General features: G+C 34.7%; 1 protein-coding gene across 7 annotated transcripts in view; it reads left to right on the top strand.

Annotated features, from left to right (window-relative positions):
* KDM4C (lysine demethylase 4C) overlaps positions 1-27,421 on the top strand; it is a 255,205-nt gene that overhangs the window by 156,743 nt on the left and 71,041 nt on the right. For 6 of the 7 annotated variants that reach the window (XM_054004325.1, XM_054004330.1, XM_054004328.1 and 3 more), the window contains 4 exons: positions 675-891; positions 1,782-1,858; positions 18,158-18,213; positions 21,295-21,403. In XM_054004325.1, coding sequence (XP_053860300.1) covers positions 675-891; positions 1,782-1,858; positions 18,158-18,213; positions 21,295-21,403 — 459 coding nt within the window. The remainder of the gene's footprint in view (positions 1-674; positions 892-1,781; positions 1,859-18,157; positions 18,214-21,294; positions 21,404-27,421) is intronic. The other variant, XR_008441497.1, reaches the window with a different exon arrangement.

Below are 27,421 nucleotides of genomic sequence, written 5' to 3'. Positions count from 1 at the left end.
GCCTGCAGACACTGTATGCCTCCTACTACCATTTATGCTGGGTTTGTCTTAGTGTGTGTGTATTTTCCCTTGAAATTACACTTTTTGGTGTGATGAACCCAGGTGGGTTTGTAACTTCTAGCTATTTCCTTATATGTCCATCTCCAAATAATTTTTATCAGAGCCTATTTTATGCTGCCTTTGTTCAGTGTTGAGGAAATAAGTGTTTTCACAGTACTTAAGCCTTCTCAGGACAAATATTCCCTCAGAAACAGTCTAATGCAGAGCACTGTTTGACACTGTCTTGTGGAATTACTGTGTCAAATGGCAAGTTAAAATGGTGTTGTAGTACTATATTGCTAGTTTGGAAGGTGCTAAATTGGAATTTCCTCAGTGTGGGAACCAGGAAAAAAGCCTTTATTGCACTGGACTGACTTAAATGGCCCAAGAGGTACAGTACCATTGAACACCACTGCAATAACACTGGTTTGCAGGCTGAGTGCTGTTCCAGATATCATGGTTATTTGGAATAATCAAGGTAGGATGACTATGATAAATGCTTAGAAGCAGTTAATTTTTTCATGAAACTGTTGCACTTAGTATGAAAGTTGGGAGGGGTGGAATAGTTTCATCATTGTCACAAGGAAGAGTAGGACTCTCTTTTATTTTAAGTATAGATTTTGTTTATTTTCCAGCCAGACAATCAGGATGAAGAAAGTCCTACTTTCAGTGAAGCAAACTCAGCAGAAACACTGATGGCAGAAAATGTGAAGACTAAACCTCTTATTCCAGAGATGTGTTTTATTTATAGTGAAGAAAACACCGAAAACTATCCATCAAATGCCTTCGTTGAAGAAGATGGAACAAGTCTTCTGATTTCATGTGCAAAGTGTTGCATACGGGTTCATGCAAGTAAATAATCCAATTGTTCTGTTGCCAGACATGTAATTCTAAATTTTGCTTTATTGATAAATAATAGTTAGCTAGGCTTCTAGCATGTCTTTAAAAGTATTTGAAGAACATTTCCATTTGTAATGCTTCAATCACTGGCTAATTTTTTTTGAAAACTGCATTATATTTTCTGTAACTTATGGTTGCTGTGAAAATGTTGAATTAACTGTCTTGTAAACTTTCAATGATCCCAAACTTTTGATTCTTTTTTCTGACCTAATGATTTAATTACTCTTTTGCTTCTCTATTTTAAATCACTATGCAATGCTAGTGTGTCCTTAATAAGTAGTTAGGGTGAAATTCTCCTGGAGGACTTGTGAATATTGCTGTTAAATTTGGGGATGCAGTATTTTCTTTCACTTAACGTGCTTTTTTATTGCAAGAGTAACTGATGGATTTTTCTGCAGTATCTCCAAAAGGCTATAGAACTGTAATAGTTAAGTCTTAAAAGTATATGAGATATTTGGAAATACGGTATATTTGCCCAGAATAAATGTCAGTGTATTAAGTCAAATTTTTACTTCAGGGAGAGTTGGTGATATGATATTGCAATGACAAAAATAAGAAATTCATTGTGATTATAGCTTTTTGGGTTCTTGGAGTTTTTGTTGTTCAGTTACATTTGCTGAGGTTTTGTTTTGGTTTTCTTATGGTGGTTTTGTGGGTTCTTTTTATTTAGGTTTTGGGAAGATATATTTTATAGACTATGACATTAGCAGTAAGCCTAGATGGTAAAAGTCTCCTTTGTCACAGGACAGAAGTGTTTTATTAAGGTTTATGTATAATTGAATTGTATTACATCATTGATAAAAAGGCAGAATATAATAATCAATCTAGCTCTCTTATTCTAGGTTGCTACGGTGTTCCTTCTCATGAAATCTGTAACGAGTGGTTGTGTTCTCGATGCAGAAAAGAAGCCTGGACAGCTGTAAGTTGTTTAGCTATCTAACACACTAGAGATTAAGGGAGGAAAAAAAGGTAGCATGTGCATTATTTCATGTGGTATGTAGCCTTTGTATTTTTTCTGATCATGTTTGCTGGGGAAAAACTATTTGAAAATTACGAGAATATTTCAGTGCAAAATGTAATGGCATTTTGATAGACAAACTTGGAGTTGTTTCATAGACTCATGAAAAGGATTAGCTAAGAGGATACAGTTTTGTGAAAAACATTGAGCAAACAACTGAAAATTAATATGCATGTAAAAGAGAGAAGAAGTGAGATTTCTCCTAAATAAGTAGAATCTAATTTTCGTCTTTCATTAGTTACCAGAATACCCTATTACAGCTTCCTTTTCAGACAGTCATGAATTTGAGGATCTTCTGAAATACTTTTGTGATGATTGTTCTAGATTCAGGGGAATATCAAGGGCAAAAGTGTAAGTCTGTTGCTCAGAATTTAATTATCAGTTAAACAAACAGGGCTAGAAACCCCTGCTACTCTATCAAAAATTTAAAAATTTTAATTTATTTCAGGGAAATTGCAGCTATGATTTGGAAATAGGGGAGTTCTAAGGAGCACATCCTTATTCATGAAATACCATTTATGACTAAATCATGTATTTTTTGTTAAAGACACTAAAAAATTAAAGATGTTGCCTTGGGACCTGATATTAACTGCAATATAAAAATAACACTTTTGAATGGAAATTAGGGGTGCCTTTTGACTCTAGTACATTTCTTAAAAGTCACTGAAAAAATCATCAAACAAAATCCAGTCTTAAAATTTGTTAATTAAGTGTAGTAGAAAGGATTCTAAAATTGTTTTGAGGTTTTAAGGTTACAAATAACCTTGAAGTGGTCATTTAGCTGGCAGCAGTAAGTGAATGATAAGAACAACAGTGAAGTGTCTGATGAGTCATTTATACTAACACCTGTAAAAAACATTAATTTGAGAAGAATTATTCACATTTTACTGAATAAGTTTGGGGTTATTCTCATATGATGCATATAAGTTTCTGATAATAAGGAAAATCTGAATTTAATGAAAAGTACTTTTTTAGCCAAATTATTTCAGGAGATGACATGAAGTAGTGAAAGATATATCAATTCCATATGGGAGTTGGCTGAATGAAAATTTTATGTGATGAGGTTTTAGAACTGCTGACATGTTCATTTTGTGACCAGAATTGCAGCGGGCAACAGGAACTACTGCTTAGGTAGAGTCTGCCATATTATCTGTGCACTAGCTGACAACTCGTAAGTACTCTCTCTGACTCTGCTGAACTTCATATGATTTATTTTTCAATAAAGTTTAACACTTTGGTAGCATCACATTACATAAACTCCCCCAGTTCCTGTGCAGTCATCTTAAACAGCTTAAAGTAGATCAGTTTAGATTTCCACATATGCTCCATAATGACATGAAAAGTAATCAGCAAATGATGCCCAGAAATTTATTTTCTTAATGTTAAGAGTCTGATGAGTTGGTGGTCTGAGATATTAAAGTTGACAGCAAATCCATATTGCTATGTGTTTGGCAAATATAATTTTCATCGTCTCTCTTCTGCCACTGCCAATATCAGAATTTAAAACACCATCAAAACCATCTGAAAGTTAGGATTCTTGAAATCTTTTGCTTATTCCTTACTCCCATGATCTGTCACAGCAAAAAAGTCAGTGGCCTGTTCTTCAATAGATACCTATTTGTATTCTGTTATTGTCTAGGTTTTTAGAAATTGATTGATTCAGCACTTGTTCAATATGTTTCTTGTTATCTGAGATAGATTGACTGCCACCTACTTCTTCGCATCACCCATTTCGCATCTTTTTAAAAAACAACAACATATTTTCCAGGCTGATGTCACCTCACCTAAGCTCTGTAAACCCTTGTAATCACTAATAGCTCTGAGACTGCTATTAGTTTAAGATTGGCATGTCAAAACTTTTGAAAGACCATATTATTAAAAAAGTGAATTTTTTATCATTCACGTGTATATATTTAACAAAGCATTATTCACCTCCCTGAAACAGCTGGATTTCTGCTATTTATCTTGGGTAGTGGATGCCTACTATCTATTACACCTACATCTTGCTGGTGAAAAAGAACAGTTCACGTTTGCATGTGAATGACATATATTAACAAAGACTTAAAGGGAGCAGACAAGAGGACAAATTTGTAAGTAAACAGAACACTGGTCTAGAGGTTTATTCAATCTTCAATATTTCATTAAAACTTTCCAACATAATGATGACTTAAGGCATCAAGAATGGAACTTTATTCCACAAGTATATCTGAATGAAGGACTCTCTTGGGGTACAAATTCATTTCATTCAGGTTACCAAAACAGAGCTACAGAAAGATGATTTTGTAGCTTTAGCAATTCAACTGTACAATAATCAATACACACAAAAAATTACAGCAATTCAGTTAAATATATAACAGGTAAAGCTTACAATAAAAAAATTATCCAACTATCCAAATGTCCAATAACACGTATTGTCTAGTCTTTGCATGCTGAAAATGGTGCTCTCTTTCAGTCCTACTATCTTCTTGTTAGCTAACTTATAAAGTAAAGAAATACACTGGGCCTTCTCTACAGTTTCTAGAGTGTGCTTGGTGGAAATCTAAACTGGTCTACTTTAAGCTGTTTAAGATGACTGCACAGGAACTGGGGGAGTTTATGTAATGTGATGCTACCGAAGTGTTAAACTTTATTGAAAAATAAATCATATGAAGTTCAGCAGAGTCAGAGAGAGTACTTACGAGTTGTCAGCTAGTGCACAGATAATATGGCAGACTCTACCTAAGCAGTAGTTCCTGTTGCCCGCTGCAATTCTGGTCACAAAATGAACATGTCAGCAGTTCTGTAGAATGTGAAAAATCACACAAGGATGCTTAAGCTTTGTACTAGAAGCAAAGCCTGAAAAAAATACATGGAACAATCTTTCTGCTCTTTTCAGCTTTGGTAAGAGTTCAGCTGAAGAACTGTAACAGTAGACATAAAATGTTCAAAAAACCGTGATGGAAGATACAAGAGTTACAACTGAAATTGCAAGAAACCAAAATTCTTTTAATCATTCCTGATAGATGTCAATCATTCCATAAGGGAGGATTGAAAAGGTGTAATCTTCTTAGAATAATGAGGGGAAGCTAGAAAGAAAAAAAATTACATTTTTTAATGTAAAATTATGTGCGTATAATTAAGAGTAGCATAAGCAATTACCATTCTGGAATTTTTATCTCCTCTGTCTGATCAGATTTTCTCTAGGAATAACTTGTACCCATTACCTTCATATTTTCCATGTGACTCCTTGTAAGAAAGGGAATCTCTTTCTTGTCTTTTAGGGACAAGATGACTTGTAGAGACTTTAAGCTGCATCAGGAGAAGTTAATATTAATATCAGAATTTTTTATTAATTTTTATTTCTAAAACTAGTGAATGATAGATATATAGAGATTTTATAGAAGCTACTCCTTTAATATTTTTAAAAACATATTATGGACACAATTTTCAGGAATAGTTGAAGAAGGCTTGATTGTGCCTTGAGCCAGAATGATAAAATTGACACTGAATTTTGTTTTTTCTATAGTTCTCTTTTGCTTTTTTGGATAGTATTGTTCATTGCAAACAATGTGGCTGTAGTTGTCTTTGGGGAAAACTTTATTAGTTCAGTATCCAACTTAAATATGCTAGTATATTTTTGTTAGCATGGAACCTCAGTCCTGACATCCGCATGATAATAATTGCTGATATGTATTTCATCCTATTTGTCATTTTAGGATAATATTTCTGTCCCTTCAGAGTTTGAATGATATCCTTAGATTATCCTAACAGCTTTCACTTCAAAATAGTGCAATACTTTTATCTAATTCTAGAATTATACTTAAGATAATATGATTCTCTGTTAACCAATCTCCTGTACATTGAAAATGACAAGTTAATTAAATATGCTGCTATCTCAAAGTGCTACCTTCCCTTTTAAAAATCAGCAATTCAAGTTAGTGCTACCAACCTGCAGCCTAAAGTTTTATGCTTCCTTTGAATTAAATGCATATGTTTCTTTTCTGAATCAATTTTTAAACTTTCATAATTTTTTCATATAATCATAGAATACCAGGTTGGATGAGGACCTCAAGAATCTCCTGGTCCAACGTCTCTTGGCAATATCTAGACAAGACAGCCTAACACCCTGTTCAGATGAATTTGAAGGGTCCAACGTGGGGAAACTCACTGGTTCTCTTGGGAGATTATTGCAATAGGTTTTGCTGTGAATTTTTTTCCTCTTGTGTCTAATCAGATTGTCTCTAGGAATAACTTGTATCCATTACCCTTCATATTTTCCATGTGATTCCTTGTAAGAAAGGGAATCTCCATCTTGTAGCCACCCTCTAAATACTGGAACCTGATCAAGTCTCCTCTAAGCCTTTACTCATGGCCAAACAAACGACTTCCCAAAAACTAAACATAAAATATGTTTTCTATACCTGTTGTTTTACATATATTATTTTAATTGTATTTTAACTTGCTGTGTAGTACCTACCATAAGTCTCTCTGGAGAGGGAGATGAAAATAAATAAAATTCCTTATTTCCACAACCTTTTTTCTTTTACTGTAGGGAATATAGTGTAAGTGTATTCTACATGCCAACTGACACAGTTGACACTTCAAGTTTCTACATAAATTAATAAAAAATCACCTTCATCTAAATTTTTGTTCTGGATAATCATTCCTAAAAAACTGCAGCTGTTGCAGAAGATCTGAAACAGATTTATCTCTCTGTGGGAATTATATATACACATGCCTTCCAAAATTTACTTTTTTATCTCAGAAGAGTGCACAGTATGGGAAGATTTAGTTATTAGGAAATACTGACTCCCTGAAAGTCCAGCTTCCTGGATGTTTGAAATTGTTTTCCCTACACTTCATATTGATTCCTAAGAGAAGGAGATTAAGCTGAAGGTGACCCATCTGAGAAGTTCCCTTCTGGCTAAGGCTTTAAATCCTGAAGAGAAGTTTGATTGGAAGACAAGGAAAAAGAAAGTTTTGTGTAATGAAGAATATAATGGAAGTTATGAAACATTGGTACAACCTTGTTTCAGAGTTGATTTCTTAGGAGGAAAAATTCCTTTTTATTCCTCTGCTTACAAAAAAATGTTTTAAATTCTGTTAAATTATACTTTCTTAAAATCTCAGCAGTTACGTTAACTTCGTGGAAAATTTGGTCTCTATTAGGCTTCTGTATATTAGTATGACTTTGCGAAGCAATGAAGCATGAGAGCATTGTAGGAATGAGAATTGTCTTAATAGCTAAATCAAACTTTATTATGTGTGGATCCCAACTATGAACATCATTAAAATATGGAAATAGAAGAATACCTATATGGATTTAGATTGACAGAACCACACTTTTCCTTGATGGCTATTGCAGTTTATATTATCAGAGGAAACCGATTTTGAGATTCAGAAGCGTACTGTTTTCTTGCAGTTTCAGCATCTTTAAGTAGCTGAAGTAGTATGCCTTACAATATGCCAAATTATGTCAAAATTTGACCCTCTAGGATATACCTGCATTCCTGATACAAAATACATCTTTATATTCTACTAGGCAGTAGGTCCTGATAACAGTTATTGAAAAAAGAGAAGAGTGATACAGAATGGTCTATGCTAATGGACAAAAATGGCCATAAATCAATCCCCCCCAAAAATATAAAAAATAAAATGATATTAAATAAGTCATCTGCATGGATCCTGAAAGTGTAACTGAGTTCATATAAAGTGCCTTGATTGAGAACAAATGCCTCATTAATCTTAAATGCTTCAGCTAGAAAAAGTTAGTGAAGTCAGGAAGAATAATGACTGGCATTACAGAGAATGCAATATACTGTACAATGAGGAAAGATGTGGTCACCCAATAGCTATAATACATAAACATGGAGTACCTTTGTTATTTAGACAACAAAGGTTTTGGGACAGGAAAGGAATAGAAAGAAGAGCAAGTCAGGAAACAGGTAAACATACTTCAATGGCTTGCTTCGTGATCAGGTCATTTTGAGAACAGATCCTATGTTGAAATGGCTTAGCAGAATTTCTTTTTCTATAGAGGAACTTTTTCGTGCTTTGTATATTACTTATTGATAATCAGTCTTTGGGTTTATTTGCATTTATTGTTAGAGTAGCCCTTTAATTTGAAGGATTTTTAGTTTATTTTTCCCAAAGGCATCAGAAAAGTGGCATGTAAGAGTTTCTCCACATTCCTGCTCACAAACTGCCCTGTTCCACTCTATTGAAAAGAATGATTTTGAATGTTCTTTTTGTAGTGGTGCCTTTCTCACTGATACGGTGTCATAATTTCCATTATAAACTGCTGTTTTCAGAGCCTGTTATCTGCCAAAATTAACTCAGTACCTGTGAGTTGGTGATACAGTATCTTAATTTTCAGACTGATTTTTCTACCAAACCATAAATGCATTTGAATATTGTTAAAAAAAGAAACTATTGGACAGAAAAATCTGGCTATAATAGAAAAATTAAAACCCTAAATATTTCTGAGTTTTTTTGTTTTCAGAAAAATAAGACATGCTGATTATTTTTTAAAAAATTTTATTTTTTAAAATCTGGAATTTTGCAAACCTTCTCTGCAAAAAAATTGACTTACTGTGAGAATTTTAAATGCTGATGGTAACCATGTATGGACTCAGATGTGGGGAGCATTATATTTCTTTCTGATTTTGGTATTATACTAGTAACAGAATATTTGTTGCTTGCAAAACTCAACCTTTGAAGCAACATATTTTAACAGGTTTGTAAATGTGAGGTTTCTCTGATGCTGTCACAGAAGCCAAACTGAAAACCATTAAACTCAGAAAATATGTTTTTAACATAAGTGCCATAAGGCTCAAACCCAAAGCTAATTTTGACCTTTCATTCCCTTCACTGGAGTTTGCCAAATCAACCTTTGCCACTGATACCCATGTCAAAAGGCTTGACAGCTTTGGTTGCCCCCAGCTATGTGGCTATTCTCATATTACAAGGAAAACATTCCCTGAAGGGTGAATTATGATTTCAATCAGATGTAGTTTTGAATCTGGTCCTTCTTGGAGATGGAATTGGACCAGAGAACCTCCCTCAAACTCAGCCAATCTTAATTTATCCTCAGAGACCATATCTGATCTCTAGAGGTAGTGCTGCAAAGTAATTGAGAGGAAAAACATACTAAAAAAAGCCAGTAGCAGGGTATCTTGATCTGGCCAGCTTGTAATATGCTGCTTTCTTAAAGGTACAGTTTTTCTTCTGAAGGTACTCAGGTTAAAATCTAATATTTGCTACCGACAATAATGGGATTAAGCCTCCATATTTTTTATCATATATAAATATATATTAGATACACCATCATTCCTGTTTTGTTTGCTGAGCATTTAGTCTTAGTGTTCATTGAATCATAGAAAGGTTGGAAGGGTCCTTATGGATAATTTAGTCCAGCACCCTACCATGGACATGGTCTTTCACTAGACCAGGTTGCTCGAGGCCACATCCAGTCTGGCCTTGAACATTTCCAGGAATGTCTGGAATTTCCAGGAATATCTATAACTTCTCTAAGCAACCTGTTCCACTGTCCTATGACCCTCATGATGAAGAATTTCTTTCTTATATAACTTAGACCTGCCCTCTTTCAGTTTGAAGCCTTATCATCTTTCTCGTAGCCCCCTTTAGGTAATGAAGATGCTATAAGGTCTCCCTGAAGCTTTCTCTTCTCCAGGCTGAACAACCCCAGCTCTCTTAGCCTATCTCCACAGGAGAGGTCCTCCAGCCTCCTGATCTTTTTCTTGGCCTTCTGTGGACCCACTTCAGCAAGTCTTTTGTTGGGGTCCCAGAGCTGGATGCAGAACTCCAGGTAGGTCTCTGAGGGCCAGAATTGCCTCCACTGACCTGCTGACCACACTATTTGTGATGCAAGCCAAGATATGGCTGGCTTTCTAGGTTGTGAGCCAGCTCACACTGAGCTTACTGTCAACCAGCAGCCCCAACTCTTTCTCACCAGGGCTGGCCTTGATCAGTTCTCCACCCAGCCTGTATTTTTGCTTGGAATTGCTCCAGGTGTTTTCCTCTGTGTAAAAATGATTTTTGCAGTCTCTCTATATTTTGCAGGAAGAATGATCAGTTTTGTATTTTCAATGGCTTATTTATTAGTCTTTTGGGAAAGATAATCTCATTCCTTTTGACTCCTCTTCAAAGGAGAAAGTGTAATCTTTCTTGTTAAATTGTATGGGAACAGTTGCTCTTTCTACTGTAAGGATTTTCTAGGTCTGAGTTACTAATAAACACTATCACAGAAAATACTTCAGGGATCTAATAGTCTCCATTTTATATTTTATGGATGTGTTTTACTTCATATATGCACATTCTAGGTAGAAAGGACACATAGTACCCACCTGTGTCAAGTTGTGAGGGTTTTTTTACTACAGTTACCCAAATGAGTATTTTGATTCTCATTTCAATCTCAGCCTCAGTTATCATTCCTTCTCTGGCTGTGGAATTGTCTCCATATTCCTATTTTCCATCTCAACCCCCCTTTCCTGTCATTTTGAAGTCTTCTTATCCTAGCCAGCTCTCTCCTGCTCTTCGCGGTCTTGGAGATCACTGTTAATAATGCTACGGACAGTGTAGTGAAACACTACTTGCTCTTTATACTGTTGCTCTACATTGGTATGATATAGGAGCTGCAACTGCAAGGAAATATTTTGCTATCTCTAAATCAAGGGCAGGGCAGACTGAATGTTTAGAATTAGGTTACTAAAATGTGGAAATTAAGTAGCTGATGATTTGTAAACTTTAAATTCCCAAAGGTGAATGTCTTGAGCAGACATGGATGCAACTGAAAGAGTAAAATGTTCATCCATAAAAAGAAGTGTGGGAACCTTCTATTTTCAAGAACATACTTTAAGCTTGCAGCCAAAGATCTTTCTATGTGTTAAATAAATATTAGCCTGTGGTTGGCATCTCTTTCATGGAATTACTCAGCCTCCATAATCAGTGTGAACTTCTATCACTTAAAATACAAATGAAGGTTGTGACTTGTAGCATCTAGCAATTCTGTTCAGAATGGTGCTCCTTGTCAGGAAACTGAATCTGAATATTTTACTAGATAAACATCAGTTTTTCTGCAGTTTATTATTTTTTGCAAATATTTTGTCACTAAAAAAAAGAAATTTGTCTCTTTGTCTCTGAAGGTAATAACTCGAATTGGATACAGTAGTGGACTTCGAATTGAAATTCAGTAATTTCAAAAGCTATTTTCCAAGTGAAAATGATTCACTTGTGTAGAAAGATCGGCATATTCATTAGTGGACCACTGCTGAAAACAATATTTTCAAGAGAAACACTAACCCATATGTCTTTACACAAGGATAAATATAGACACAAGTATGAATATGCTGGGAAAATGAGATAGTTAAAATGTAGCAATGCCATATGCAAATGTACATCTGTGTTAATACTACTAGGAGTATGACCTTGGGTGTTACAATGCAATGGAGAGGAGAGATGGAAGACTAAAGATATCTATTTTCAGTTCAAAGGTTTCTATCCATAAAGCTAATCAAAATGGCTTGAAGAAAACAAAATACCTTTAACAGCCAAAGCCCTACAATATTTATCTATTTGACTTAGCTGTAGCAGAGTTGAACATTAGATGCCTATTTTGATTAGTTGTTTTTCGAGGAGAATAGTTGGAGCAGTTGACTCTTGAAACTGTTTTGACCTCTTATTAGAAATATTTCAGGGGGAAAAAACCAAACCCAAAACCTTTCCAAACCTCTAACCACTTTTCTTAGGTTTTTAGATGCTAGTTGAAGTCAATTGACTTAAGCTGATGAAAAAAGGGTGGAAATACATTATTTAATGAATAGGTAGTGTCCTACTTGGTGCTTAAGACATTATCAAGGGACAGTGACTTTAAATTGTTGAAGGGATTAGATTACATGTAAGGAAGAAGTTCTTTACTTCAAAGCTTACCAGAAAAGTGATGGATGCCTCATCCCTGGAAGTGTGCAAAGCCAGGTTGGTTGGGGCTCTGAGCACCCTGGCCCTGCTCATTGCAGGGGAGTTGGACTAGATGATCTTTAATGTTCTTTCCAATGTAATGCTTCAAATCACTATCCAAAATACTACTTCAGGTAAAATCACTATTAAATAAAGCTGTGACAATAAAGTTACCACAATTGCTTATTAAGTGAATGATAATAATATATTAGTAAAATTGCTTTTTTTTTTTTTTTTTGGTTTTTTTTTTTTTTTTTTTTTTTTTTTTTTTTTTTTTTTTTTTTTTTTTTGTCTTTTTTTTGGGGATCACGGACTGGGAAAATTATATATCTATTATATGTAATATATATTTCAGTGTGTGTTTAGTGCCAAGCATTTGGCTTTTCCTTAATATCTAGGTAGTGTTTCTGCATATGAAGGTTTAAAACTGCAGGTTATGTAGAACAGTAAGATGTGCCATAAGAATGAAACTGAAGTCTGTTCTAGTCTATTTTGATTAGTTGTTATCTCTTTCACAGCAAGAAATTAATACTTGATGAAGAAAATGTGTCTTGAGCAGGCATTCCTAATGCTTTCTCAATCTCCTACAATGTGGAAATAAGAAATTGTCTTAGCCAAAGGCAGTATCTTTCTATTTCCTTAGTAAAAAGTAACCTTTGTTGGATTTCTTTTTCATGAACTTAGGTAGATTCTTTCTCAACTAGTGTAAAATTTTAGCACCCACATCTGGCAAACAGACACATGTGAAGAATCTTTCTGGTTTTTTTGTTTGTTTCTTTGTTTTTAATCTACTACTGGTTTCTTTCAATAGCAACTGACTTCTTATTGAAGTCAAGCCCTTTTCCAAGTCTCATTTTTTCAGTTGCATTTGTCAAACATTACACAGTCTTTTTACTGTCTTGATCAGCCACAGCCTGTATGGTTGTTATCCCTTTTGCCGAAGCTGTTGCAGGAGATGTTAGCTTAAGATGGGCTTTTTGCTTATTTTTAGTGAGGCCTCTGAAGTAAGGGCAATCAGAAATGAGCAAGATCTTAATAAATTACTGAGATAACCTGGAAAACAAGAGATAATTAGAGAAAATTGTAAGATACTGGAGATAGAATACAGACAAAGGATGGAGCAGTGATGTCAGCTGCTGCTGTAGAAAAGATCCTGAAGATAATTGTCCATGTGCTACACAAGTCATGGCTGTGTAAGTACATCTCCCCAGATGTGGGATAAAAACAGAACATATTTTGCCGGACATCACTGAAGATCTCTTTTCATTGCATTTCAGAAGGGAGAACATGGCCACAGATGAAGTCAGTTAGGTGGAAAAATTGTGGTTGTTTAACTGACTAAGAGTCTGTAGATGGAAAATGTCAAAAAAAGAAAGGGACAATAAGGGGCTTCTTATGTTTATCATACATAAAGTAAAAAGGAAGAGGCTTAAGCAGGGAATTTACTTGCTAGTTTAAATGAAAAGCTCCCTAATGGCATGGATGCCAAAGAGCTGGAAGAGATTAATAGGTTGCTTATGGAAATTACATTCTAAGAGGAAACTTTTGAAAATGTGTCAGGCACAATTCATTAAGAATAATATATATTATATTTTACCCTGTCTTCCAGTGACATAAGCTTGAATTTCTTTTTAATTTAACTGGATAAATGCAATTCTTTGTAGATGCTATTGTAATTTACAGGGCCTTAGCAAAGCAGAAATAGAAGTTTAAAAAGAAAGGGAATTGCGTGGTGCATGATCGTAGTTTTCAATAAAAATAACTGTTAGATGACTTAATATATATCCCTTTACTATGGCTTGGCAGAATTCTACTGCCTTGCTGTGTCAGACAGCTTCTTGTCTCCTATGGAGACAGCTATTGCTGATGATGTAGGTATGGGAATATGGAGGTGTGAGAACTGCTTTTTGTAAGTGTTACTGTGAATATGACTGAATTTTGGCAGACACTAAAAAAACACTCAAAGATAAACAAATGTATTAATTTTAAAATATAAATGACTGTGAACAGGCTTAGGGTTTGTGTAATATTTATCCATGCAACAAAAATTAATATGCAGCTATGCCTGAGTAGCAACATACCCTTCAAAAAAGGTGATCCATCTTTTGGATGTATGTACCAAAGGAAGCATAGTTAATTCACACTGACTTGAGGTTTTTCCACCAATTTCTTGAAGCGATTGAAGCAGAGAAGTGAGATTAGGGTTGCTGGTTGCAAAAGTGTTTCTGTGAAAGCAAGGGGAAACATTTATTCCAGAAATACTGAATATGATATGTATTGTTATGAAAGAAAAGCATAACTTCCACAAAAAAGCTGAAAGATTAAATAAATGTTATTTTATAAAACTTGTGATTTTTATGGAGGTATCTTACTTTATACAGGTACTAGAAGAGAGAAAGCCTTCTTGTAATTCTAGAATGTTACGGAGATTTTTTAAGGAGATGAGCAATTTAAAATGGTCTAAGATTTAATTTAGATACATATAAAATAATTTGCTTATGAAATTATTATTTAATGTAAATACGAATGACAAAATTAGTTGTTTAGAGGATTTGCAAAGTAATAATGAATGAAAGATTGGATACCTTCTAAGGTGATGCTTTATAATGAAATGCATTCTTTTCCTGATTTTTACATAATAGGCTGACAGAAGGTACACAGGGATACACAGACATGCTCTTTGAGAACACAGAACCACAGAATCATAGAAGAGTTTGTATTGGAAGGGACCTTTAATGGTTATCTAGTCCAAATTCCCTGCTATGAGCAGGAACATTCTCAATTAGATCAGTTTGCTCAGAGCCCTGTATGACCTGACCTTGCATATTTCTGGGGATGGGGCATCCACTGCCTCTCTGGGCAATCTGGTCCAGTGTTCCACTACCCTTATTTGTCAAAAACTTTTTCCTTATGTCTCATTGATATTTAAAACCATTTCTCCTTCTAAAATATTTTTCCCCATCTTTTTTATAAGTTCCCTTTAAGTATTGAAAGCCACAAAGAGGTCTTCCCAAAGCCTTCTCTACTATTCTCTAGGCTGAACAGCACTTTCAGCCTGTCTTCATAGGAGAGGTGCTTTGGAGCCCTGGACTACCTCAGCAGGTCTATGTCCTTCATGGATAATAACATGGGTAATAATTACTAGTTCACATGTTATTTCACTGCCACCCATGGCATGTATAAATTTATTAGGAATATTAATCTTTGTAAATGTCAGGTCCTCTGAGTTTTCATTAATTGTTGTATATTGAAATAAGTTAAGCTAATAGCTATGTCGCCTGTATATAGGGAAATATATTGCAATGCAGGCATAATAACAAAATAGTTTTAATGGGCTTTAAACCTGTGTTCCTACCCACACAGTTTTGTTATGAATGCTGGTGAAATTGACTAGTTATTAGGGATCTAATTACTTATAGCTAATTACTTATAGATATTAGGGATCTTATTACTTATAAATACTTATAGCCTGTGTCCAGCAGACAGTGAACAAGTACCCACCAACACTTTTGCTTACCAAAGATACTTTGTATGTAGGTGTTTTTGTAGAGGATATAATATTTGGTTCCTATAGGTCCTGAAAAAGGGTAATCTTTTTGTAGCTTCTAATGGGGGTATTTAGAGCCACCTTCTCTTTTACTTGGCCTGCTCTTCTCCATTTTCCCTCTTTTTACATTTTTTCTTTTTTTTTTTTTTTCTATTTTTAACCTAATATCAAAGCTCTGTAGTTAGTAGGTAAAGATATGACTTCTGCCTCTTCCTGTGCTGTTTCAGCTTAATTTGTTTGTAAAATATATTTGTAAAATTTCTTCAAGGCTTTGGATTCTCAGTCTAGTTATATTAGTAAGTTGCACAGCAGATGATCTAATGAAAATTTTCCGTAAAAGTGAAAAGTACCCTTTAGAAGAAGAAAAATGTCATTTTTCAAGTAACAAATTTTGAAGTAAAGTGACCTAAGAATATCAAAGCTCTTAAAATAGGAGCAAATGCAGTCTTTATTTTGCAGAGCAGAGTTAAAGTATTTTTGTGGCCAGTGTTAAGAAGTTGCTCAGATTAAAAAGAATTTATGAGGAATCCCCTGAACTTTCACATTTGAAAGTGAAGAATGAAAGTTTTTCCCTGCAAAGTTTTCTGATGAGTTAGACTTACGCTCTTTTCCCCAGTCTGCAGATGTTGCTCTGTGTCTAAATTGTAAAAGTTCATGCTCTGCAGAACTACTGTCTTGGTTTTAGACAGTTTAAAGAGCTGGACACTCTAAAATGAGTAACCTCCTCTTAGTTTCAACCAATCCGTTTCCACCCATAAGGAACCCATGCGAGTAAATGTAAGTGAAAAAATAACAGTTTACTAACAAGCAAATCAGCAACAAGAAAAAAAAAAAAAGCCCACTAAATAATCACTAGATACAAAATCACTAAATAATCACTAAATCTCAGGAAGCCCTGGGAAACAAAAAGAGACCCAAAGTGGTGGAAATAGTGTTTACAAGATGGCTTGAAAGACACAGGGAGAATGGCATGAGCTCTCTACCCTATGGTGGTGCATTCAATTGACCACACCATCTGAGAGACAAAGGGAAAGAAAGATGGTGGACAGAGAGAACCTTCCTGGGAAAGCAGGAGCTTTTGGAGCTGCTCTAGTGGCAGATAAGTACCCATGCATATGGCATCAGCGCCACCACCCGCTGCCTCCTCCTGATGCCTGCTGGGCTGTGCTGGTGTTGGTGCTGATGTCCACCACACTGCAGAAGTGTTCAGGGAGGGAGAAGAAATGTCAAGGTCTGTCAAGATGTGGGGTCACCTGGAAGGGGTACAGGGATCACTCTGAAACAGTTTTTTATTGCAAAATGCTGTTTCTCCGAGTGACTACTATTGCAAGAAAAAAACCCAACTTTACTGAAAGCAGTATAGTTTTGAGGTTTTGGGTTCCTTGATTTAATAGTCAGTGTTTACTTTTAGAAAGGGAAATGTTATCTGGAACATATTAGGTCCCATCCTAAGGTTGTTGTGGACAGAATAATGAACCTCAATTCTCTTCTTTGAAACTCTACAATAATGTTAAGAGTGCTCTACAATAAAAGGGTGCTCCATAAGAGGATGTTCTGTTCTCCGTGGTTTTGGCTGGTAAAGCAAAATTTTTGTGCTTGGGTAGCAAAGAAGATCCAATTGCCACAAGGAAGTGTTTTTCTATGGTTAGGAAAGATGATTTTCATAGGAAATGTAATATAGCATTCAAATAAATTTCTTGCAGACATTTGTAGTCTTCATCATTTTTAAGAAAAGATCAGACTGGAGCATAACAGAAAATTCTTTGGGGTTTCATTTGTTTGTGTTTTTGTTTGATTTGCTTGTTTGTCCTATGAGGGCAACTTAAATGTAGGGGTGCAAAAGACACAGTCTTATATAGGTACACTGTCACAGAATATCTTGACTGTATTTTGTACATTTGTTCTTTTAGAAGAAAAGGCAGGAAGAAGAATAGCTATGTTCAAAACACTTTTTCATCAGCTCCTTTCAAGGGATAGAAGATAAAAAATATAAATAAGAGGAAAGAATAGATTTAGAAATTAAGGAGAATGAAGAGGAGGAGTGAGGGGTTGGAAAGACGGAAAGAGTGTATCTGTTCAAAAGCTCAGTTTTAAGTAGAGGTAGGAAAAGCTGTGGTTTTTAGTGTGTTATCTGGGGACTGCTGAACACCTTGCTGAGTGCCCTGAAAGAGGTGGAGTTGTACTGAAGATCAAAGCAGTGAAGGTATACTGCAGGAAAAAGAAAAATAAAATAAATTATTTAAGGTAGATCAATAGCTTATGGGTCAGTTTCTCAGTAACGTCTGTTAAACTCATTATGTGCCATAGTACTTTGTTTTACCTTTGTAAAATGTGTGGCAATTTCCAGCCTTTCTATGGCAGTACTGATTAAAAGTGTTGGGGATTTTTTTTTTTTTTTGTTTTGGTTTTTTTTTTTTTTTTTTTTTTTTGTTTTGGTTTTTTTTGGTGTTGATTTGGTTTGGATTTTTTAAAATTACATTTCAAAGTGATTCTATCACTTCATCTGTAATACTACCTTTTTTCTTTTTGTTACTGTATCCTTTTCTTTCTCTGTAAGGAAATGCTATGCTTGTAAGTGGCAGTTTGTAATGGAGTAATTAATTGCATTAGCAGTTTGCTTATCCTCAAGACCAGATGAATAGAACTGATTTGTAAACCATCATTAAAATTCACTTTTTCTACTCTATTTTTATTTTTAGGAATGTTGTCTCTGCAATTTGCGAGGCGGTGCATTAAAGCAGACTACTGACAAAAAGTAAGTGATATATTCTTCGGGACTATATGTGCTTATTTTAAACTTCCAGTCCATTCCCTGTACAAAGCATTTGCAACCCAAATTACTTGATAGTGTCCCTTTAATAGAATCTTACTTCTATTGAAATGTGGCACTGGCATTTTGTTAAATAGTTAGATAGTAGAATGTAGATTTATTTGCAAACGCTTGTTCCAAATTTTAGTCTGCTGGCCTTTTTGCAAAGAAAGTAAATGACAGAGCTCATTTAAAATTGTTTGCATATCTTATCAAACAGCAAAGTGTATTTTCTTACATTACAATACTTTTGAACTTCTAAACCTAGTATTTTCAATGAATTAATTTTAATCAAGTTGAAATAATTTTCAATTCTGAAGTCTTTTTTTTTTTTCAAATGCACTTTTGTCACACATTGTCAAAAATAAAAATAGTTTTGTTGCTGACATCACTCTATTACTATATCTGGCTGATAGAAACTATAGCAAGTAACTCAATTAGCTGAAGTGGAAAATGCTGCAGCTTAATGTTTTTTCAAGCCCTATAGTAGAATAGCTTTTATGCATTTTGAATAATTTCATAATTAATTAGCTCATCTAAGTAGCATAGCAATATTGTGTAGATCTCTTTCTTTCATGCCTTGGAATGCAGTGGTAAGACATAATCTAGGTATGACATTCTTTTTCACTTAGCAGGAAAGGAAGTGGAAAGAATTTATCTATCAGTGGTTTGCAATTGACTTCATGACTCTTGTCTAGTTAGGCGGAAGTTTTTTATTTAACTCTGGGCATATCTTACCTTCAGAAAACATTATTATTGTAGTTATTTTAATGGCAGTTTTTGCCAGACCATTAAAATTCCCAGCTGATTCTTAGTTCTGCTTTAAATTCCCTTAAATTTGTTACTTGGTTTACTTGCTAAATACAAAGAGAATTACAATAATATTATATCAATATAATTTATTATGCCCTTTTGATATTTGATGTTGGTATCTTCCCTGTTGAATCTTTAAAAATATGTATATCTTTCTTTGTATATCAATTTTATTTTTTAATGTCTCATAAGATATATTTTGAGGAAAATCCACAGAAGTCTGCATAAAATCACTTTTATTGTGATTATTGTAATTATTGTAATTATATATAGGGCTTTTAGGTTTACATTCTATCACTCTGTAGGTTAGTTTTATGGATTTATGAAATGGGATTTCTGTAAAACCAGTTGAACTCATGTTTTTCGTGTTTCTGTAACACCTTATAGTTGTTACACATTGTGGAGTTTTTAATCTGTCTTTCAGTATTAGCTATCATTTCAAAATTTTGAGTTTTCAGAAAAGTATGTTACAATTTTACCTTTTTTCTCCAACAGCTGTAAAATCTAACACGTGCATTCCCTTTGCTCCTTCTTTACTCTGTACATACTAATTAGAGATACAGGAAGAGCATGTCATACTTTTAAAAGCTAATGGATCAAAGTGGTATGTGTGCATGCAATAAGTAGTTTGGCATATAGGAAGGCTGAGATTTGTTTTTTTTTCAGCAGAACACAGGAATTGTTTTCAGTCTGTTAGGTTGAGAGATATCAGAGGTTAAGTGTTTAGTTGAAGATTCATTGAAGAGGCATTTTATTTATAGCACTTCTGTCTCATAAAGTTTAGATGGTAAGACAATGTGGTTTAGTAGGTGGGCAGGTCACAATGAGAAGAAGACGCTATTATAAAAAATGTTTTAAAAAGTCTCAACTTCATGTTAGTTAAAACATGAAGAAACTGTCACCATAATAAAAGGATGGATCTGCAAGCTTTATCTGTTTTTATTTGGGCTGAACTGTATAATTTGCTAATTGTTAGATCATCTTTATGTACAGGTCTTACTTCACACTTTGACCAATGCAACTTTAAAGTCACATGATAGGAGTTTGTTTGGTCCCTGTGTGTCATATTATATTTTCGCAGATGTTTTTGCCAAGGATGACTTACTGAAATATTGCTGCTGCAGTGCAGGAAAGAGAAATTATTTTTGTTTTCTGCATCACCCTCCATCTCCTTCAGCTTCAGCCCACATTCCTGTTAATCTGCAAAGATGCTTGTGTTATGTGTGTTTCTTCAAAACGTACAAGTGGAGTGAGGCAAGCATTCAGAGCTTACAGAAATAGAGCAAATGGGGTAATGAAAACAGACATACAGTAAATGACAGGGAATAAGGCAAATATGAGTAAAAAAATTGAAATGTTTTCCTTTATTCAGATTTACTTCTACCCCTAAAGATTTTAGATGTAGCCTCAGAAGACTGCTCTTTGATAATAAAAGTGTCGTTAGCTTCTCTTGTGCTTCATGAAGTACACAGTTTCAATATTAATTTCTGGCTTTTTAAAATTTCTTTTAGCTTTTCTTATTTTGAAATTCATGTATCATGAGGATTTGGAGTGCTTTCTTATGCATATAGGAAGCATGTTGTATCATCTGACAAACCTCCTGACGTTCCATTGAAGTCTTAAATGTAACACTGGTCCTAGGCACTTGCAGGTGCTTTTGCTACCAAAGGTGATCCAGTTCAGGTTAGGCATTGCACTGGTGGCTTGATCACTTTGCTGCTTGGATGCCATTATGTCTGCAGACAGAAGGCCTTGATAACATTTGCATTTCATTTTGCATTTTGGTAGATACATGATTGCTTGTAATCATGTTTGTTGTGTAAGAATAGTTTTTTAGGTCTGAGTAATGTTAATAATGACTAATAATTGCTGTAGATGATAAATTACGCATGAACCAAATAGTGTGGTGTTTACATATGTACCTGAATTGCACACCTACAAAAACTTCTTACTAAATAAAAAGTAAAACAGGCTTAAAAATTGTTGCAATAAAATCTCAGTCTGAAAGTTTATTGACACAAAGTGGTAGTGTTGCAAAGTTTGTTAAAATGTGTTAATGAAGATTAAGAAAGCCTAATAAGGAAATAACTACAGATGGATATGTTTAAGAAAACCAAACCAAAAGCGAAAGTCAAATACACAGCAAGCAACAACTTCAGCACTTGTATTTCTATGAGTTTTTTCGTGGTATTTTTGACTTGCCACTTTTCACAGGTGGGCACATGTAATATGTGCAATTGCCATCCCAGAAGTCAGATTTGGTAATGTCACAGAGCGTACTCCGATAGACACTAGCAGAATACCCTTGCAAAGATTAAAATTGGTGAGTAGTATATTAATATATGCTCTGTATATGCATTGCTATTAAGGTCTTCTAGTATTTGAATGTATTAAAAATCTGAATTGTGATGATTATTGCCAGGTAAAGAGCAGTAAGTTATGTTTAAGGTAAGAAATAAATAACAAGGGTTTTACCGAGATGAGCCTTTTGAAACATAATGACAGTTCATTAACAGTGGTAACAGTCTTTGGTACTCTATTAAAAGTAGTTCAAACCTGTTCTTTCCCAAGAGAAGAGTACCAAACTTGACCAGTATCTACTGTGAAAGTTTTGGTTTTGGAGTTGTATTGGTGATGAAACCCAGAAAGGCAGGGAATAAAACACAGTACATATTTGTGAGGTCTTTTTATTATTGATTTTTACTGCTACTATTTATGAAGGTGAAAGCATGCATGATCTGTTTGTTACATGGTATCTCTGCCATCAGGGTATTGAAAAATATGCATACACTAAATCCCACATTAAACAGTATCATTCAGAAACGCTAATGTACTCTAGAAAAGGATATGCACAAGTGCAAAATGTGTTTTTTTGCTATGTTATACTGTAAATACTTAATCTGTCAGTGTGTGCATGACTGTGATGTTGTCAGATAGAAAGAAAGTGATTAGTGGCCGATTCAAAGTCTTAGAGAAAGTGTAAGTTTTCTGGATCACCCCACACTGTTTGCAGTGTGGTTCTTGGTCTACCTTGCCTTGTACTCACTTATTTTGAACTATTAATATTTTCACTCTATACTTTAATTTCCTTTTATTCCATTAATGATTTTTTGCTTTTTGTAGCTGTATATTTAAATGTGGAAATGCAGCTTGGAGTGCTTTAAAATTGACAGCCTGTCCTTCAAGTGGTAATCTTTTTAGAATTTTTGTTCAGAATTAAAAAAAAAATCGGTTTTCACATGTCCTTTTAAAAATAATTTAAAAGACATATGTAAAGAGTGTGTATATATATAACATAAAAATATAAGGTGACTTTAAAATTGTTAATTCAAGGGTTGAAAACACAGAAATCATGGAAACATTGTTGGAAACAACCTCCAAGATCATAAAGTCTAACCTTTGACTGAATAACACAAAACCCACTGGGCACACCTCATCTCAATCTGCCATATCTGAATATTTCCAGGGATGGTGACATCATCCAGCTTCCCTGTGGAGGCTGTTCCAAGCTTAACGACCCTTTCAGTAAAGAAATTTCTCCTGCTATTGAACCTAACCTCCTCTGGGACAGTTTAAGGACATCATGTCTTGTCCTTCTGCTTTTTACTTGGCTACCACACCCTCATTTCAGGCAGTTGTAGAGAGTGATAAGGTTCCTCCTGAGCCTTCTTTTCCCAGCTCTCTCAGCCACTCCTCACAGGACTTGTACTCTAGGCCCTTCCCTAGATATTCTGCACTTCGCTGGACATGCTTGAGCATCTCAATATCCTTTGTGGATCACAGGTTTCAAAGTGCAGCCTCACCAGTGCCAAGTACATGGGGACAATCCCTGCCCTGCTCCTGCTGGCCACCATATTGCTGGTACAGGCCAGGATGCCATTGGCCTTCTTAGCCACTTGGTCAGGTCATGGGCAGGACTCAGCACTTGGCCTTGTTGAACCTCACACCCCTGGCTTTGGCCCATTGATACAGCCTGTCCAGATCCCTTGGCAGAGCCTTCCTGCCTCCAGCACATCCACATTCCCACCCAGTTTGGTGTCATCTGCGAACTGACTGAGGGTGCACTTGATCCCCTTGGCCAGGTCATAAAGATATTAAAGAGAACTGGCCCTGATTCTTGGGGAACAACACTGGTGGTGACTGGCCACCAACTGGATTTAAATTCATTCATTCATTCATTCATTCATTCATTCATTCATTCATTCATTCATTCATTCATTCATTCATTCATTCAATGTTGAAATATATTCTGTGGACTGTCCATGACTTAAACACTGTAAGACTAACAGGAGCCTTTTGGAAAAGGCTTGAATTATTTTGGAGCCAGTGTTTTTGAAATTATGTGACTTACAAACCTATTTTTTTTCTGCTGAATATGAAAAAAATATGCTAATCAGTTATGAACAGTTGAGGAATTTTTAGATTTTCTTCTATTTTTCCTTCAGTGAATAGAATATTGCTTTTAGTCCTTAGTGCTTTTTCAGTTATTGATGCCTTCAATATAAAATAACTTCGAACCACTTGTATTGTATATAGCTGTATATAAGCCTATAGTGTCTTGCAAATATATAAAAGTTTAGAAATAGAGTACTTGTTTTCCTTAACACTGTTTTTTAAAGAAAAGGAATTTGTATATTTGTGTGGAATGAGTGTTGTGAAGAAGGAACTGGCTGAATACAGCAGAAATGAGAGGCAGAGTACTTTATAACAGTCATAAATGTAGTAGTGCTGCAGGTAGAAGACCACCTCTCTCTTTCTAAGAGAGAAGGAAGCACCATAATCCTGGTTGGCTCATTATACCTTATTATTCCAAGATTTAATTTCTGGCACTAAATTTATAATGAAATAGTTAGATTTCTATTAGTTTAAGAGAAGTAGGCAGTTTGACCATTTCGAAGGGCTCTGTAATGATGTAATGCAAATAGACCAATAAAATGTTGCTTCTTGGGTAAAGGAGCAGAAAAAATTCTGCCCTAAAATCACCAGCAGGCTTTCTGCTTTTAAATTTTGATTTTGTTACAAGTAAATTACTGCATCTGATGATTTTACTCTGCTCTGTTTCAGAGTAGATACCATAGCTAAACTATGTTTCCTGAATGGCACGATATGATAGGATGTTATTCTGTACTTTAGAAATAAAAACAAATATGTGTGTGTATGCCTGTGTATACGTATACGTATACGTATACATATACATATACATATACATATACATATACATATACATATACATATACATAGTAGAATTGCATGGATCCTTTTATTTTCTCTAATCCACTGTATATCAGATATACATACTGTATATCTGATTGTAACATATTTCTCTTGTTTCCTGAAACATGGGGTTCCTACTTCTCGAAAGAGTTTGCTGCCAATAGCCTTCTGTGTATATTCTAGCCTTGTGTATATTTGCCATATTATTCTCAATTCAAACGTGATCTTTAAGTTGGTCTTCACTTCCTGACTGTTGATGCTATAGAATAACAAGCTCTCATACCCACTGGCACTCTATATTTTTCCTCAGGGGAATCCCAGGGATTATATGCAAATTTATTCTTTCTCTAGGAATTCCTGCCTCTTCTTTCCTCCAGTCAACCCCACTGCATCCTTACCTTTCATTCCTTTCCATTACCATTTCCAATCCAACTACCTGAGAGTAGATGGTTTATACCATCTGTCTAGCTGTTAATTTCTGTAAAAGCATAGTGAGTTTTTCACTCCTGGGAATATGTGAGCAATTGATGCAGGTCAGTTTTGCCCTTTGAAATTGTAGGTACTGTCAGTGCTGCTCTTCAGCAGCCAATTCCAGCTTCACAGCTATCCTATTTGATAGATTAAGGACACCTTTCTTCATCTCTCTTCATCATTCAAGCCAGAGAGTTACCAGAGCAAAGGCAAGCGTTGTACATAATTCCTTTATATTGAACTTTCATAAGCAGTAATTTAATAATTTAAAAATTAATTTTGAGTTTATTTTTATAATCCATTTTGTGATAAAGCATGAGGTATGTAATAAATAAATGTGGGCCTCCCTACTGTGCCACCTCTCCTTTACAAAATTTAGGATGTGTTTTATTGATTTTTTTTAATGAGCAAAACACAGTGGAAAAAAATATAAAGGAATAGATTAAGTACTAGCATACAGCCATACCAAAATTAGATATTACACTGTAGGAGCAAATGGTTCTAGTTGTTTGAAACGTTTTCTCTCCCTGTCCTCCCTGTTCCTCCTCCCTGAAGTAGTAAGAAGCCCAAATAAGCAGAATATCTACTATTTTCAGAGATCTGTAGAGGAGAACTTGACATTTTATTTAATATAGCATCTACAAAGGAACAGCAAAGGAAGTAATAAGCCAATGTTTAAATTTTTTACAAATTAAGAAACATCTGTATAAACATGAACATACTGGTAGCCTTTTTTTTTATTGCTTAGCTAGTAGATCTAGTGATTGCAGTTAAATAGTTTCAATTCATTAGAGATTTTGGATTGAAATCAGTATGTTTCCTGTCAGTCTTGCCACTATTAAATATTCAAGATATACTAATTTCTTCCAGAGTAAAACTCAGCATTTGTATCATACTAATAGTAGTTTATAGTTTTAAAATTGTTTTATTCAATTGTTTCACGTTTGCAAATTACTGGGTTGTTATAGCATGGCAATGTTTTCATATTTCTCTAGCTTTTTCAGCAGGTTATGTGTCATGTACTATCACTGCTGAAAACTTACATGACAGTGAAATTTTCATTAAACATTAAATATTTTGAAAATTTTCCTGAATGCAAGTAGACAAAATAAATAGAATATCTGGCTGCTTTTTTTTTCACAGGGGAAGAAAAGAATGTGATACACTCAGGTGAAATCACTTCTATTTTAGGGGTATAAACCCATGCATGATATTGTTGGACTTTAGCTGACTTTTCATGTGAAAGCAAAAAACCTCCTAGGCAACCTCAGTGTTGCATGCCACGAAGATGCTATAACATGTAGTTTCTCCATGTCATGTCTGTGATTATACATTTTCTCTTTTTTTCCCCCCAAATATATTTGAATAGAGAAATGAGATTATTCTGGTCTCCTTTTGTCAGAGAGTCAGGCTTTCTTTCTTCATTTTATGATATTCACATCCATCAGACACTTTGAGTTCAAATAGCCACATGGAATGACAATTTGTAATTACCAAGCTAGGAAATAAATAAGTTGAATATGGACATGTAAGTACAGGTTCTAAAATGAAATCACATATTACCATATCACACATTATAAAACAATATTTTGCATAAACTACAGTATACTAGCTGTTTTGTGGACAGATAGTTCAGCTGGTTTTCTCTTCCAGTGATCTCCAAGTTTAACAGCAGACATGAGCTAGTGTGAAAACAGGAAATACAAATGCTAACTTAAGTACTTCCAATCACAGTGAAAATATTAGGAGCAGATAAGAGAGACAAAGTTGCTGAGAAGTGATGGGATGCAGGGGCACCACTTGAAATTTGTGTAAATGTAAAGGCAGAATTTTGCTAATGACAAGTCGGAGGAAGTATGTAATTTGTAGAATTCATGCTGTGAATGAGTATGCTGTCAGGTTCCATCCCAATGCTGTTAAACAGCATCAAACAGTTTACCCAAAGCAGACAAAGCTTAGGCATCCAGCTGAGTTTAGTTTTATTTAATTTATTTTTGCCTTGGTCCATTTGTCTGTAGTCTCCTAGAGGAGCTTGGTGTGTGCTTATGCTTTTAAAATTCCATTTTTCCTTGACTATTTATATATATGGGGCTTTGGGTCATACAGAACAAACTGGATTTCTTTGTGTGTCAAAGTCAATGATAAAATTCAGTTTTACTTTGGGAAGGGAAAAGCTTTTCCCCAAGTACCTAGATAGTCTCTGTTTTCAAAAGAGTGTTAATTACTCAGCTCTAATTATAAATATGAATTATAGCTGCATAAAAAATCTCTGGAGATGAAAAATTCAGACTGACCTCTCAAATATCAAATCAGCCTTTGAAAGAAAGTGCTCTCTTGTCTGTTTTTCTATTTTAATAAAACATGGGACTTAAAACTAGAATTAAATAAAAACCCTTGTGCTAGTATATGGCCAAGGAATTCAAGCCAACAGGAATACTGAGCCTAGTGTCATTCAGCCTTGCCAGGCATGTGACTTATATTGAATGTAGACCTTGTAAATGAGAGTATTTAAATATTTTAATTTTAATTGCAACAGAATTACAACAGAAATACTTAAATAGAATCATTAGCATCTCTTCCTACACTTATGTGTTTTGAGATGTCAGCTCTAAAATCATGATTTCAATAGAATATATATCAACTTCATAATGAAATA

Source organism: Vidua macroura, chromosome Z (assembly GCF_024509145.1).
Source record: "Vidua macroura isolate BioBank_ID:100142 chromosome Z, ASM2450914v1, whole genome shotgun sequence".
Classification (NCBI taxonomy): Eukaryota; Metazoa; Chordata; class Aves; order Passeriformes; family Viduidae; genus Vidua; species Vidua macroura.
This window is presented reverse-complemented; position numbering and strand designations above follow the sequence as displayed.